Source organism: Lycium barbarum, chromosome 6 (genome assembly GCF_019175385.1).
Source record: "Lycium barbarum isolate Lr01 chromosome 6, ASM1917538v2, whole genome shotgun sequence".
Classification (NCBI taxonomy): Eukaryota; Viridiplantae; Streptophyta; class Magnoliopsida; order Solanales; family Solanaceae; genus Lycium; species Lycium barbarum.
Window position 1 is genome coordinate 123500773 of NC_083342.1, and position 13990 is coordinate 123514762.

At 38.2% G+C, this 13990-nt stretch overlaps 1 protein-coding gene across 2 annotated transcripts; it reads right to left on the minus strand.

Annotated features, from left to right (window-relative positions):
• Window positions 1-1806: 1806 nt before the first annotated feature.
• Window positions 1807-13363, minus strand: LOC132598543 (uncharacterized). 2 transcript variants are annotated; one of them, XM_060311478.1, is made up of 14 exons: window positions 12972-13363; window positions 12821-12905; window positions 11779-11818; window positions 11437-11685; window positions 9764-9863; window positions 9589-9663; window positions 8312-8410; window positions 7279-7395; window positions 7077-7192; window positions 6875-6974; window positions 6084-6442; window positions 4140-5886; window positions 3155-3292; window positions 1807-2997 (listed from the first exon to the last, which is right to left on the minus strand). In XM_060311478.1, exons 1-14 carry the CDS (start codon window positions 13101-13103, stop codon window positions 2143-2145), a joined length of 4212 nt encoding a protein of 1403 aa, XP_060167461.1. In that variant the 5' UTR covers window positions 13104-13363; the 3' UTR covers window positions 1807-2142. The 2 variants fall into 2 exon arrangements, with proteins under 2 accessions (XP_060167461.1, XP_060167462.1); XM_060311479.1 differs by lacking the exons at window positions 11437-11685; window positions 11779-11818; window positions 12821-12905; window positions 12972-13363 and having other exon boundaries at window positions 9744-9837.
• Between the last annotated feature and the right edge of the window lie 627 nt (window positions 13364-13990).

Below are 13990 nucleotides of genomic sequence, written 5' to 3' on the forward strand. Positions count from 1 at the left end.
ATTCGAACCTCAAACCTCATACTATCAGGTGAAGTGCAAAAAGTAAGACCACCAATTTGTTGGGCAAAAAATTAAAGACCACCCCAAAATAAGGGCATTCCTGCGAATTGCCCACTTAAAATCGACGCGAATTGCCCACTTCAAAATCGACGGAATTAACTCTTGCCTCTTAATCACAAGGAACGATTAGTATTCCCTCCAATCCTATTCTCCGCCCATAAAAATGCGATAAGATTCTACAAGCCTTTTATGTCATAGAATAAATTTCTATCTCCATCCAACTTGAAAGTAAAATCCTCCTACATTTTGGAATCTGTTTAATTTAAAGTTCTTTTCACCTAGACTTTTATTTTATACTAGCTCCTATGGTGCTTCACTTCACTGCTTCTCATTCTCAAGGGATCTCGAAGATCTCTTTATTTAATTATATTCCAACTTTAATGACGAAATAATTGTTTATTTCTTTAAAGGTATTGTCACGCTATATTACGTTGCCGTAGAAATTGATGATATTTTGTTTTCTCTTTTTGGTAAATAGATATCACGATTGGATTCTCTAAGACAATGAAACTGAGCAGTAGTCGGATAATTCGTAACACTGATCGTCTAAAATAGGGAAGCAAATTATTAAATTTTTTAATTACTTACAATAGAGAGATGATTCTAAGATATTTTCATTTACTTAGATTTATTAAAATAAGGAAATAAAATAATTGGTATCAATATAACTTTATTTAAAGTAGTAAAAGATAACCGCATGGCCAATATAACACCTGAAATTAGTGCGAGATAAAGTTCTTTATACGACAACATAATCAATTAGGTTAAACTCGAATTTCATAGTTTGATTGTTGGGTTCGAATAAAAAATTCCTTTTCACATTCATGTATTCAACGTTTGACGTCTATCGTTGATGTGCACATAAAAGCAGATGCGCAGGAAATTAGTGCAATGTTAGTTGGAAAACCAAAGGCCATTTTATTTTGAATAACGTGTAAGGCCATTTTGAAACTCCGACCTACTGTTTTTTTTGGGGGGGTCCAACTACTGGTCAAACTTGACAAAAGTGTCGAAAATGTGATTACTTCTGAACTTGATAGAAACTTCTCCATCCAATTTACGAATTTTGACGTCGTCTCTCCTACTTTTTCCCTTTTCTTTCCGTGTATGGACATGCTCAACTTACTGAGGGCAGATATGGAGATCGAAAATTAGAGTAGAAAGATAGTAAGTAGTCGAGTATTATCGTACTTGTTTGTGAGAGAGGCAAAGGGCTAGTCTCCTCTGCTCATCCTCTCCTTATTTAGTTAGTATTTTCGTAGTATCTTATTCTTCAATTTTACTACTATCTATTGCTTCTTTTGCTTTATATTCATCTTGATATTTTGTTGTCATTATTTTCTTTTGAATCCTGCTTCAAATTTCACTTTTTTTAACCCGAGAATATATCGGAAACAACCTCTTTATCTCACAAAAGTAGGGGAATATCCTGCCCTCCGCAGACCCCATTTGTGGATAACACTGAGTATGTTGTTGTTGGACCATGGAAATGAGAGAAGTTTTGATAGTATTTGACTGGTACAAATCTCAAACCACATTTTCTAAAGAAATTTACAAGTGATAAATTCAAAATGTGGAGGTCAACTTGAATACCGCGAAATAGACAGTGAATAAAGAAGCAGGTGCTGAAGAACAAAGTGTCACATCTCACAAGCATGTTTGCCCCTAAAGAATTTGAACCAAATCAAAATTAATTCCACCCAAGAAAAAGATACAGAAAAAAGGGGGAAAAAGGAAGATGCAGCATAAAATAATGAAGTTATATCAGAAGAAAAAAAAAAAAGAGGTTACAAAATCAAGAAAGACGGAGCACAAGATGATGTGAACTGGCGAAATCCCCCCAAATCAAAGAATAAGGAACAGACAGGACAAACTAATATTAACAAAACAGACCTTGACACCTAAGATAACGATCCTACCAAAGAACTCGCAGCTTCAACTGCAGCATGCATAGTGCATTAAGCATAAAAAGAAAGTATAAGATATTCTACTCCACTATTATACAAAATGTAATGCAAGGAATCCATACCACTCGTACGCAGAGAATCTGCAAGGGAAAGGTGAACATGCAATTAGAGCACGTCAAGAAAAATCAATCATTAGAGGCTCATCAGGAAAACTTGGTTTCTTATTTTCTGGTGCAAGTGGTGGACCCGTGGCTGAAGTCGATGGAACAATTGAGCCGGTTGTAGTTGGTTCCATAGCAGCTGAAGTTGATGGGACCAAGGCCAGAGAGTCTGAGGGCTTTTCATTAAGTGCTGGTGCAGCAGGCACAATTGCTTCAGCAGCAACTGAAGCATCTGAGTGTGATGCTTGGGACGTACTTGATTCTGCAGGAGCGGCACCATTTTCTGGAGCAGGTACAGTAGCAGTTTCTGTTGCGGGTGCAGCAGCAGTTTCTGTTGCGGGTGCAGCAGCAGTTTCTGTTGCGGGTGCAGCACCAGTCTCTGATGCAGGTGCAGCACCAGTCTCTGATGCAGGTGCAGCACCAGTCTCTGATGCAGGTGCAGCACCAGAGTCTGGCGCAGGTGGATTACTTGATTCTGGTGTAGTTGAAGCCCCATTTTCTGATTTAGGAGGAACACCTGATTCTGATGTTGCAGTTGTGTCGCTTCCAGCTGGAACAGAACCAATTGGTGCTGTCGTTTTAGATCCTTCCAAAAGTAGTGGTTTGCCAGGTTGCGCCAAGCCCGGCTTCCCCAGAAGAGGTTTGGGTTGACCGGGATTAGGACCGTACAAAGATGCCATACCAGGTGGCAGTATTTCAATTGGTGGCTTCTTTGCAGCATCTGCCAAACTTGTGAGCTTAGGCCCCTCGAGAGAGGCCAAAAATGCAGCTGCTGCATCAGTTTTCATTGATGGAGTGTGCTCCATCTCCTTCTGCAACGTTTTGTTCCATGCCTGGACCAAGGTTCTCATTGAAGGTCGACCATGAGCCTGAAAAAAAAAAAGAAAAAAAAAAAAAAAAGAGAGACCATTTGTAACAAATACTAAATCAAGAGATCGAATCCAAAGCAGAAGGTGGAGGCTATTAATTGAAGTGCTAATTTATAGGTCAAAACACCAATCCAACATTTAGAAAATGAAATTTTACATGTGCATGTAGTACAGCCTCAGCAAGCATCCCAGTTTCCTGCCATGCTTTCTCCATAAGTACATTGTCTCCCAAAAGTGCAGCTGCAAATGCAGCCTCCCGTCCCGCACCAACTGATATCAAGTTGTTTACCAAGTTCTGCAAAAAATTCATTTGGCACTATGTGAGGAATTTATTCTCTTAAAATCATTTGGTAAATATACAATGAATCCTGTCGTGCAACTGATGCTATCGATCTCAAATTTCACAAGGAACGCCTATCATGTTAGCAGAGTCGAGAGGGGGGTAACAGAATATACTAGAAGCAGAAAAACTGAAAGATCCTTTGAATTTGACTGCTTTCTTTATCAGACCCAGAAGCATGGGAAAAAAATATAACGTAGAAATGTAAATCAATGGTTAATCATCTAGGTTAAATTAATTTAAATCTGATAGCATAGATGATCAATTCAGACTTGGGGAAGATCATTATCAAGGGATAAGGTATAAAGGAGCCAAGAGCCAGTTAGTAAAGTTCAAATGTATATGAGGATCTGAAACAAAAGCAGAAAAGAAGCAGGCGACATACTCAATGTCGACCGTCGAGAGTCAAGCTGCCAGAAACGAGGATGGAGTTCACAATCAAGCTATTTCTTTGCCTAACTCTACTGTCCAGTTTCGATCCTGTTAGTTGGGACACACTTATGACATTGCCCAGAACTAAAGCACTAGCTATGGTCCAGTGTTGGACAATGGATAGGTCATATTCTAGTTATACATATGCTAGCTCATTCATGATTTAAGCTAATTTTACAGCTCATTGTCAAGTTAGGACACTCTGTAAGTCCTAGTAGCTTTTATGTTTTGCACCTCCTGTTATTTTCACATTGTGAAGGCTTTATTTGAGAAAATTCATAAAATGAGCTACTAGGTACCCTGCCTAATAGATTTACTAAAAAAAAGGGCCGTGTCAATGAACCAATTGGAAACAAAACAAGTGACATACACTGAGTCGTGTTAACTCCCCATGATTTGCAAGCCGTAAAGCAACACCTCTTAATTCCTGACCTCGTAGAGCTCCCTTTATAGAACCAGCAGCAGCTAGTCTTTTAAGAGCTTCACGAGCAATATCAGCTTGTGCTGTAGCATCTGCAGCATCAATGAGATCCATAAACTCCTTGGCAAATTTAACTACTCCTTGAACAGCATCAACAACATTTTCCTTCTTTTTTGTCATGTTCATCAGATCGTTCAGATCCAATCCAACAGTTTCTTGCCCAATATCTCTGCTGTTGCTCATTGTTAGAAGGCACTGAAGTGCTCTTTTCAAATCAGTGCTCTGCAAGGCCAGATCAAACTCTAGCCTCTTGGATATTCCAGGTAAATGAAGTGCTTCAGTAGCATAACCCATCCCAAGCATAAATTGCGCTAAATCATCATGGTGTTCTCTGCCAAGTCTACTGGCCCATTTTACAGCACTAACAGCATCTCCATAAGCTGCCAAACATCGGCAACGGATACCAGGGTGGCTAAGGGATATTGCATGAGCACACATGTATCTATCAACTAGCCAAAGAACACCATCTCGAACACCTACAATAATAAGAGGTCCAACTGGACGTGTTTGCTCTGCAGGAAAACGAGTGACAGCTACTGCAACCCCACCACCACCAACTGCCACCTCACTAGCTTTACGAGCTTCCATCTCCTTGAGCACACTCGATGGATCACCATCAACTTTTGACTGCCTAGGCAATGACAGAAATGGAGGAATAGAGGGCGCATGCTGAAAAGAAGCCAACCGCACAACTTGTAGCATTGGGGGTCTCAATGCTATCCTCTCTTGTGGATTTGTTTGTTGATTGTCGACTGTTATCAAGGCTAATTCTCCATGTTCAGCAATAGCTCTTGACTGTGCCTCTTTAAGTTTCATTTCCTCTTTTCTTCGTTTTGATTCTATGTCAATAAGCGCAACCCCAGCATCCACAAAAACACACTCAACGGTAGTAGGAGTAGCAACAAATAACTGCCTTCGCTGCCAAACTGCCCCAGTGGCAAAAGGAATTGCCACATCCCCCAAGTATCTAAACTGTGGACGCAAAGAACATATGACAATGTGCTGCGGATAACCAAAAGCACAATACTCAACTGTTTGGTCCCATGCTGTCCAATCTGGTTGAGGAAGAAGACCACCCACTGGTTGAAATGTTTCCCAGCTGTATAATTGGAAGTTCTGAGGTGCTGCTTCAGCTGCAGATCTTTGAGAACCGTCTTCCATGGTGCTAAATGAAGATACAGAACTACCTCCAAAGCCTGATAATGGCATAGACTGAATTGTTGAAATTGCTGAAGCAGCAGCAGGACTAACCCTTCGAGAAGTTCGATAGGCCACACCAAGTAATGCCCCTCCATGCAAGCCAATAACTGGTTCACTCCGGCTTCCCACCGACTTCATTAATACATTTGATGTCCCGTCATCCAGCAATATACGAACTTGAACAGCAGCAGAAGAAGCAGCAGATGCAGCAGCTGCTGCTGCCTGTGCTGCAGCTGCAGCAGCTTCCTTCGCTTTTCTAGATGAGCCTTTTGGAATAATGGGAATTCTAGGAGCAAGTGCAGATTCCAACAAAGCAAACCTATCTCGACAACTATCCCAAGCCAAAAGCCTTGCGCTTCCAGAATCAACAACTGACCAATCGCTGACTTTGTAGATAGAGAAGTAAGGAATATCAGGCCATACAATTGCTAGATACCTGCAAAACGTTACAGTTCAGAACCTTGTAAAACCGGACAGTACAACTTAAAAAAACATAACAGAAATAATGGATGAGGCTTTTAACAATATGAGGCAATAAGACAGATCAAGATAATGTTGAAGATACTAGATGCGGTCTGCTATGCTAAGCCTGATATAGGGCTAGGGTATCGCTACTGTCTGTGAACCACTTACTTCCCAGAACTGCTGACAGAAAGAACTGAGTACGAATCGTGCGGAGCTGGAGTAGTAATATGCTTTTTGGTTTGTTTGACGTGGAGTTGTTCAGGAATCTCTCCTCTGAACCTTCCTGTGTCACTCAAAGAGCCATTACTTCCGAGTGCTGGAGCAGTGGTGTTAGATAACTGAAATTGCAACAGCTTCAATTCCCTTTCAACTACATAGACAGCAGTATGTTCACGACTTTCTGCTGGTGTTGGCAGTACTGCTACAGGAGGAAGAGACTTCTGATCAAATTCACACAGAATAATGCCAATATTGGTTCCAGTAGCTACAAGGTGTGGCTGTAAAGGGTGTGCAACCATAGAATAAACCTAAAAGGCCAGAGAGAAAAACATAAATAAATTGTAGTCAAGACTCGAGTCATCTTCTAAAAGTCAAATAGTTAGATGCCGTCCTGCATAATCTTAACCCTATAGGATATGATAGAGTGCATAAACAGCCCTCAAAATTATCTAGTTGAAGAAACTAGTATAAATTCCTCTTATAAAAAAGATACTGTAAAAATCACTTTCCGATTACAATAGCCAAACTTCAAACATTCCGGCTTTGCTCGTCCTAAAATGATAAAATATTTATTGGTTATTCATTTTTCCCGCCATCATAGTGTAGATTTAACACTTCAAATTATCAATCTTCCTAAACCTAAGAAGTTGCTAAGGAAAAATAGGTAAGATTTGAAAGACAAGATATACAGCAAGGAAAATGTTAAGATAAACCACGTTGTTTATCTATAGTAGTTTCACCTTCAGCTTCTTGTGAGAGGTAAGTAATTGTGGAGGAACTAGTGCAGAAAGTTCACACAATGGCCTTGTAAGAGCAGAATAGGTGGGGTGCTCGACAGCCCTGCAAAGTTGCAACAGAGTATCATGTTCTGCCCAAAGAGGGAAGACTTCAAGCAGTGTTAATAATATTCCAACCAAGGGAGGTGTGTGGAAGTATTCCTACCATATATGAGAATCTTTGACACATGTCAGGATATCGAGGTTGGGAGCCCGTGGGTGGCACCACGAAGCTACACTGTGACAAGCTAGTTTTGGAACGGGTTTTATTCGACGCAATTCCTGCAATTGGATATAATTATTATTATTATCAGAAATACACCCGCTATGTGCGTAAAGCAACAAATCTAAAAGATCCAGTACCATACCTTAAAGGAGACTGTGTCCCAGATTGCTAATGTTTTATCAGCACCAATAGTAATGAGCTGTGGTGCACTACCAATCACTCTGGAGAGCTCTACAGCAATAACCCCACCATCATGAGCCTATAAAGTATAACATTGGAAGGTCAAGAAACGCTTCAGGGATTTAATAAAAAGCATGCAAGGACTTGCAGTTCAATCAACTTTCATCTATCATTGATTTTCCAGATGCATTCCGTGCAAAGGGACCAAGTGGTTAATAAAGAAATGGAAAATAACAGAATAAATTCTTGGAATATAAAACTATAATGAATGCTATGAACGATAAGGACTTCTACTAAAACACTGTTTCTGTGTTAACAGAAGCAGGGTTGGGCACCGGGAGGCCAGTCTCTCTACTCAATTCTTTAAAACTGTTAATATTCTAGTATTATTCTTTTTTTTTCCTTTCTTTTTTTTGGATAAAGTAATAAGTTCTATTGATGTTAGGGCAAGAAACACAAGAAGTTTACCAAAAAGTAGTAACACGCTAGTATTCTATTTTTTGAAGTGGACAAATTGTATTCTAAATTGACCTTACTTCCAAACATAGGAAAAAAAGAGGTGATCAACATGTACAGCTACTAATCAGGAAACATGAGGAATAAACAAGAATTTTACATATTTTAACCAATAGACCATACTGGCCAATTACCATCACGACCATTTCCTGTTTGAAAGTTGAAATGTGACAATGCATTGAAAAGACAGTTCTGAAACAAATAAAGAACTAGGTTTGTTTATGCTTCCTTCTCGTGCCCCCTTGGGAGGGGGGGGGGGGGGGGGGGATTCTCGACATCTAATACTATGAACTACAAGCTGGTAAATGAATGCATTTACATCAAATGAGACACCAACCCTGTTTATTGGTCTATTCTTCCACGGACTAAATTGTTCTCATTTTTTTGCTTTTAGCAACGGCAAATGAAAATCTTACTCGTTGAAATTAAATAGCAGTAGAAATTTAAAGGATAAAAGAACTAAAGGAATAAGAAAATACTTTTAAGCTGAGCTTGGGAACAAGTTCTCTTGAATCAAGAGCGTTGTCTGCACTCCAAAGTATAAGCAATCCGTCACTCCCACCAGAAACTAGAAGAGACTGCATATACATGATAGCAAAGGGAATTGCAATGAGATATCCATTCATTTATGTAAATTACATAAGAACACAGAATTGTCACTTCCAGCTGTTCTGTTTACAGTAACAAATCTCAGAGTAAAATTTCCATATTCTTCGTAACAACAATTCATTTTCTTTTATGTAACTTCAATTTCTGTTTCTCCATTTATATATTGAGAAAGGGAAACACAAGGGACGTTCAAATGTTGAATGGCTGGAGAGCAAGCATATATACTTCTGTAATCCAGTTTCATTTTATTTACTACAAAGTGAACTAGGTACAGAACCATGCAAGCCAAGGACCTTAGATAGATGTTTCCCTTTTTCCCCTTACTTCTCTCTGACAGAGAAATCAACACTGCCCTAACAAGTTATCTACTTCATTTAAGATTCTTCTATCTGACAATAAATGAATTAACAAGGCAAGAAACTCAGAAGAACCTAAGTCAACTTCTATTGAAATGCGTGAACCACCACATCTAAAAGTTTAAGTTGTTCCTTGTCAAAAAAATAAATAAATTTAAGTTGTTAGATAGAGGACACCCTTCTTCAAGTTGAAGTACAGCTTCATTGTAGACTGAAATTTTCTTTAAGCTCTCTGTGTTAAATCATAAGAACTGGAAAACATACTTTTCACAATCAAGATCTATTAGTATTATTTTTCTGAGATCCCGACAGGCCTTCGAAGTCTAAAAGAGAGATGTGATTGTCAATCTCTTTTGGCTGACTCCCCTGCACACAGAAGATCAATGCAAAATTGCTAGTTTAACTAATACAAAAGCTGCAAACGATGAAGCATATCTTGGCCTGAAATAGTACCGTCTCTTTCGCGAAAGAAATATCTCAATATCCTTGAGGAGAGAGAAGAGGAAAATTTTAAGCACACCAACAACCGCCAACCAGCTTAACCAAAACTAATAAATACGCTTTTCTATCTTCAACTTCAAATACTCTTTTTTTTTTCAAACTTCAACTAATCATGTCCAAACACCTACAAACTCCATATACCAACTATAAATCTAGGACACATTTCTGAGACACAACCTATATCTTGAATTATAGATGGAGACACTAGGTTCTGGATTAAAATTTCATGTCCCACATAGTTAAGGTGATAACAAGGCATTTAATTATCCACTGGAAGTCATAACAAGTACCTCGCCAGAAGCAGCCATGAAATTCATCAAACAAGAAATTGCTCCCTTATGACCTCCTGTGTATCTTCGCGCAAGCTGCAGAAAAGAAGCGCCGTTGTTATTCAACTACTCGTTTTGACAATGAATAGAACAAATATCAGAAAGACTTGACAAACCAAATATTCTAAAATGAGACCTTCCATGTTATCATCGAAAGAACTCTAATTACACCATCTGACCCTCCAAAAGCCACAAGAGGGCCATCAGCAGCAGTTGTTTTAGACAGGAACACCATACTGCAAGAGATTCAAAAGAACAAGCAAATTAAGATAATCACATATGCATTTTTCCAACTTTCCATGACCCAGAGAACAACTTTTGTCAGCAGAAGACTAAACACCAGTATGACAGAAAAGTATTTATTTTAGCTCAAATCAAATACCAAATAAACTCTATCATCTATATGACTGGTTATCTTTTCTTAGCAATCTCAGTTTCTTAGCCACATATTTTCACAATTGAAGACATTCTTCAATTCCCTCACTCTCCGCATTCCAGAAAACTTGGGCAATAATATGAGATGGTTCTGGGAAGAACTCTCTGTTTCATGTACTTGAATGTCTCGTCCCAGTCACTGTTGATAAAAAATCTACCAATTCTTGAACTCTATTGTCAGAATTGTCTCTAAACCAAGTAAATTGGCCCCCGTGAAGAGGCAAATCAACTTAAGACAGATCTGGTATCATCTCAGTGAACTCTTTTGCCGATTTGGTAAATTCAGCATAAAAATCACTACCAATCAGCCATGAATGATAATGCCAAAGTCCTCTTTTGGCAACCAGCTCTTCCCATAAAACTTCCCTGTCAGTCCTTGGACCAGGTCCATACACCCCAGTAAAATTCATGTTCAGCCCCTCTAGTTCCACTGTGTTTGTGTGATAAATCATGGATATATAATTTTGTTCTCTCCATTATCATCTCTGAAAGTTCTTTCCAACTACAGGATTTCGTAATCCCATTTAGCCTAAGCAAAAAAAAAAAATGTTTTGAAGAATGCCTAATTCAACTTAGATCTTGTTAAACATAATATTCTTCTCATTTCGATTTCCCAACTGTTTGCTGAGTCGTTTCCCCGCTTCAACATTTAAGAGTCTAGTGGAGAGGAAGGAGAAGAGGCATCTTTAGCTGGTTGAAAACAGTGTACAGCTCCCTGTTTTTGTATGGCCTTTGCATCCTATTGATGATGGTCAATTAAAATATACTTTTGCCTGAAATAAAAAGAGACTAGTAGACAGGAAGGAACTGAAAAGCAGTTTCTGTAATGACTTAGAGCCTGTTTGGATGGGCTTATGCCTATAAGCTGTTTGCAGCTTATAAGCTAAAAAAAATAAGTTGGGGTAGTCTAACTTATTTTTTTTTACTTATAAGCTGTTTTCAGCTTATAAGCTGCTTTAGATAAGCTAAGTCAAATGGGGCCAATTATTTTTTGAGCTTATTTTAAGCACAAAATGACTTTAAGCTGGCCAGCCAAACACTCAAAAAAGCTGAAAACAGCTTATAAGTAACTTATAAGCAACTTATAAGCCAATCCAAACGGGCTCGCAGTAGGAAATAGTAAGCACATTTAGTGAACTGTTGGTTAAGTGCAACAAACTTGAGATGCTCTAGGTTGACTGGTAGTTGGCAACGCTGATACAATGAAATAGTAGCCTAGAAAACTTAATTTCCTAGGAAATGGTAGTCTAAGAAATAGCTGCAAACAGATAGTTCAACTTTTGGGCAGATTCAAAAAGATTAAATTCGTTAAGAACCGTAAAAGTACAAAGGGCTGGATAATACAAAAATGAAATTGATGGATTTAAGACTTGCCATAGAAGTGATCTGTTGTCAAGCTCCTGCTTCGGTACATCGCGACCACGCATCGTCACCAAGTCTAAAAAAATAGCTTTGTTCTCACAACAAATAACAAGAAAATGGCGTCCTTTGGTTGATGCAGCAGGAGAAGTAAAAGTTGAAGTGACATGACCAGCAGCTGCTGGGGACTCGGCAGCAGCAGACTGATTACGCCAGAGTTGCCAAAAGCGTACATCATCATCGTAAAAGCTAACCTGCTTTACACTTGAACCATGCACCAGAATGGCATAGTAAGATTCAACAAAGACATTAAGGAAGCTGGAGAAGATATGGAAGTCCAAGGTAAGCATCAATTACCTCCCACCTCGTATGGCTTCTGTAGGTTTCCCTCTAGGCTCTGCAGACAAATATAAAGAGAAGTTTAAAAAGATAAATGACTACAGACTGTATAATATTCTAAAGGACTACTTTTTGAAAATGTATCATGCGACATAATTCACAAACATGAATAAAGTGAGCCAATGTGCAAAAAATTATGGACTCCTACAGGGTTAGTTAGCCCACTGGCAACAATGTGCATTGCCAGTGGCCTTAGTCAAATGCAATAATTTGTTGGCCTTAGTCAAATGCAACAAATTGTTCAGTACTTCGAGTCGATTCTCACTGATTTACCCCAACATTAAAAGCTCAGATTCATAGAGTGAATATACACTTAACCAGCACCCCTAACCCAAGCCACTAGAATTTAGAATCTCAACTTTCTCAATTGAACTGAGCTCAGAGAATTCTGTGTACAGTTCTACAAGTAGGTCCAGACATCACAGTTATAAAAAAGAAAATATTTTAACGCTGATAATCTAATTGATATCCTATATAGAGTGTGCTATGCCCAGGAGCCAGGCTATGTTAATCTTAAGAGAAATATCACAGTTCTAGTGAATTTGCATCTCGCAAGGAGCAAGCTCGACCTGAGCTTTCCCTACAAATCCCAAAATACAAGGAACTGAGATTTGCCCAAATTTCTTCCATCGCCATTGCTTACTCTTACTAAAGTGTTACACCTGATTTTTTTTTTATTTTTTTTTTTTTTGAAACTGGTACTATTGAATGTTACACCTGAAATTTGAGTTTTAACTTAAAGGTCTGTGTGACACTCACCTTATCAAGAAACGGTCTATCTGACACTCCGTCAATAAACAACTGAATCAAAAATGAACTATTAGAGTGTAATATCTCTCACTCCCGTATAGACTACCTTCGATTACTTTTTCTTCTTCTACTAGTAGTATTTTAGCTTTTCCAAAAATCAGAATCATGTAAAATTCGGTGCATAGGTCAAAGTTTGAGGCATAGTAGTAGATATTGTTGATGCTACTAACAGGCCAAATCTAACAATTACCTGATTCGCCCTCAGCAAGTTTTTCCAATTTGGCACCAACCAAACGGCGCTCATCAACACCACCAGGTTTGAGTTCATAAATAATCTGGCAATCAACCAATTTAGATTCATCAATCCAAACAAAAAAAACAGAAAGCAGAAAAAGTAATACCTGGCGGTGTTCCCAATTCCAAACGGAGACGTGATCGGATGCATCAGCGGTAACGAGCCAAGGATGCGTGGGATGCATATGAATCTTGACGATCTTGTCATTTGTAGGGCGAAATGCCCTTAGACGCAGCATTTTCAGCCAAAATGCAAGCTGGATCTGACTATATATTTACAGATCTTTTTCCGGCGGTTCAGTGGAAATGAAGAATTATATGGGTTTTAAATCTTAAAGGACTTGATAATCTCTCCAACATACACAAAGAAGCATGGGACTTATCCTCTTGTGTTTGGACTTGTGAAATTTGTTTTACTTTTGCCAATTGCTACTGTACATTTGAGAAGTTGAGAGAGCTTTCTCGGCCATCAAGTTGATTATAATTAATTTACTAAATCAAATGGATGATAGACTTTTAAGTACTTTGGTGCCTTATATAAAAAAAGAATATTTAATACTATCTCTAATGAGACTATTATGAATACATTTCAAAATATGAAAGCTCGTCGAGAAAAGTTATTGTAATTTACTTAAATTATTCTTTATTGATACGCTTAGGATAATTTTTTTAATATAACATTATTATATTAATTATTTATTTATTTACTTTTTAAAATGTCGATAGCAACATTAAAAATCCTGCATATGCCACTGAAGAGGAAGATGGTCCAGGGCCAAAACCGAAGAATAAAGGAAAATATATTTGAAAAGAAAAAGAAAGTAGAAGAAGGAAAAAGTTATTAAAATGAAATAAAATGTCAGCACATGAGCGAATGCATATTATTTATTGTGCCACATTAGCGTGAGATATTTAATCTGAACATATTTGTTAAGTTTGAAGTGTTCAATTTAAATTAGCCTTAGTTAAAATGTCAAAGTAAAACAAGCGAACCATTTTAAGGGGCTATCTATGAATTAAGTCAAAAGAAAAAGAACGATTTTATATGTACAATACATGAGGTTTTGTGTTATGCCAACTCCTAAGAATATTTCAATAAGACTTTCTGAAATCTATCTTTACATGC

Coding starts and splice junctions, on each gene's coding strand:
- LOC132598543 (XM_060311478.1), bottom strand. CDS start 13,103: ATGCTGCGTCTAAGGGCATTTCGCCCTACAAATGACAAGATCGTCAAG. Junction 9,864..11,436: donor GACAACAGATCACTTCTATG/GCAAGTCTTAAA, acceptor AATCTCTTGCAG/TATGGTGTTCCTGTCTAAAA. Junction 8,411..9,588: donor TCATGGCTGCTTCTGGCGAG/GTACTTGTTATG, acceptor ATGTATATGCAG/TCTCTTCTAGTTTCTGGTGG.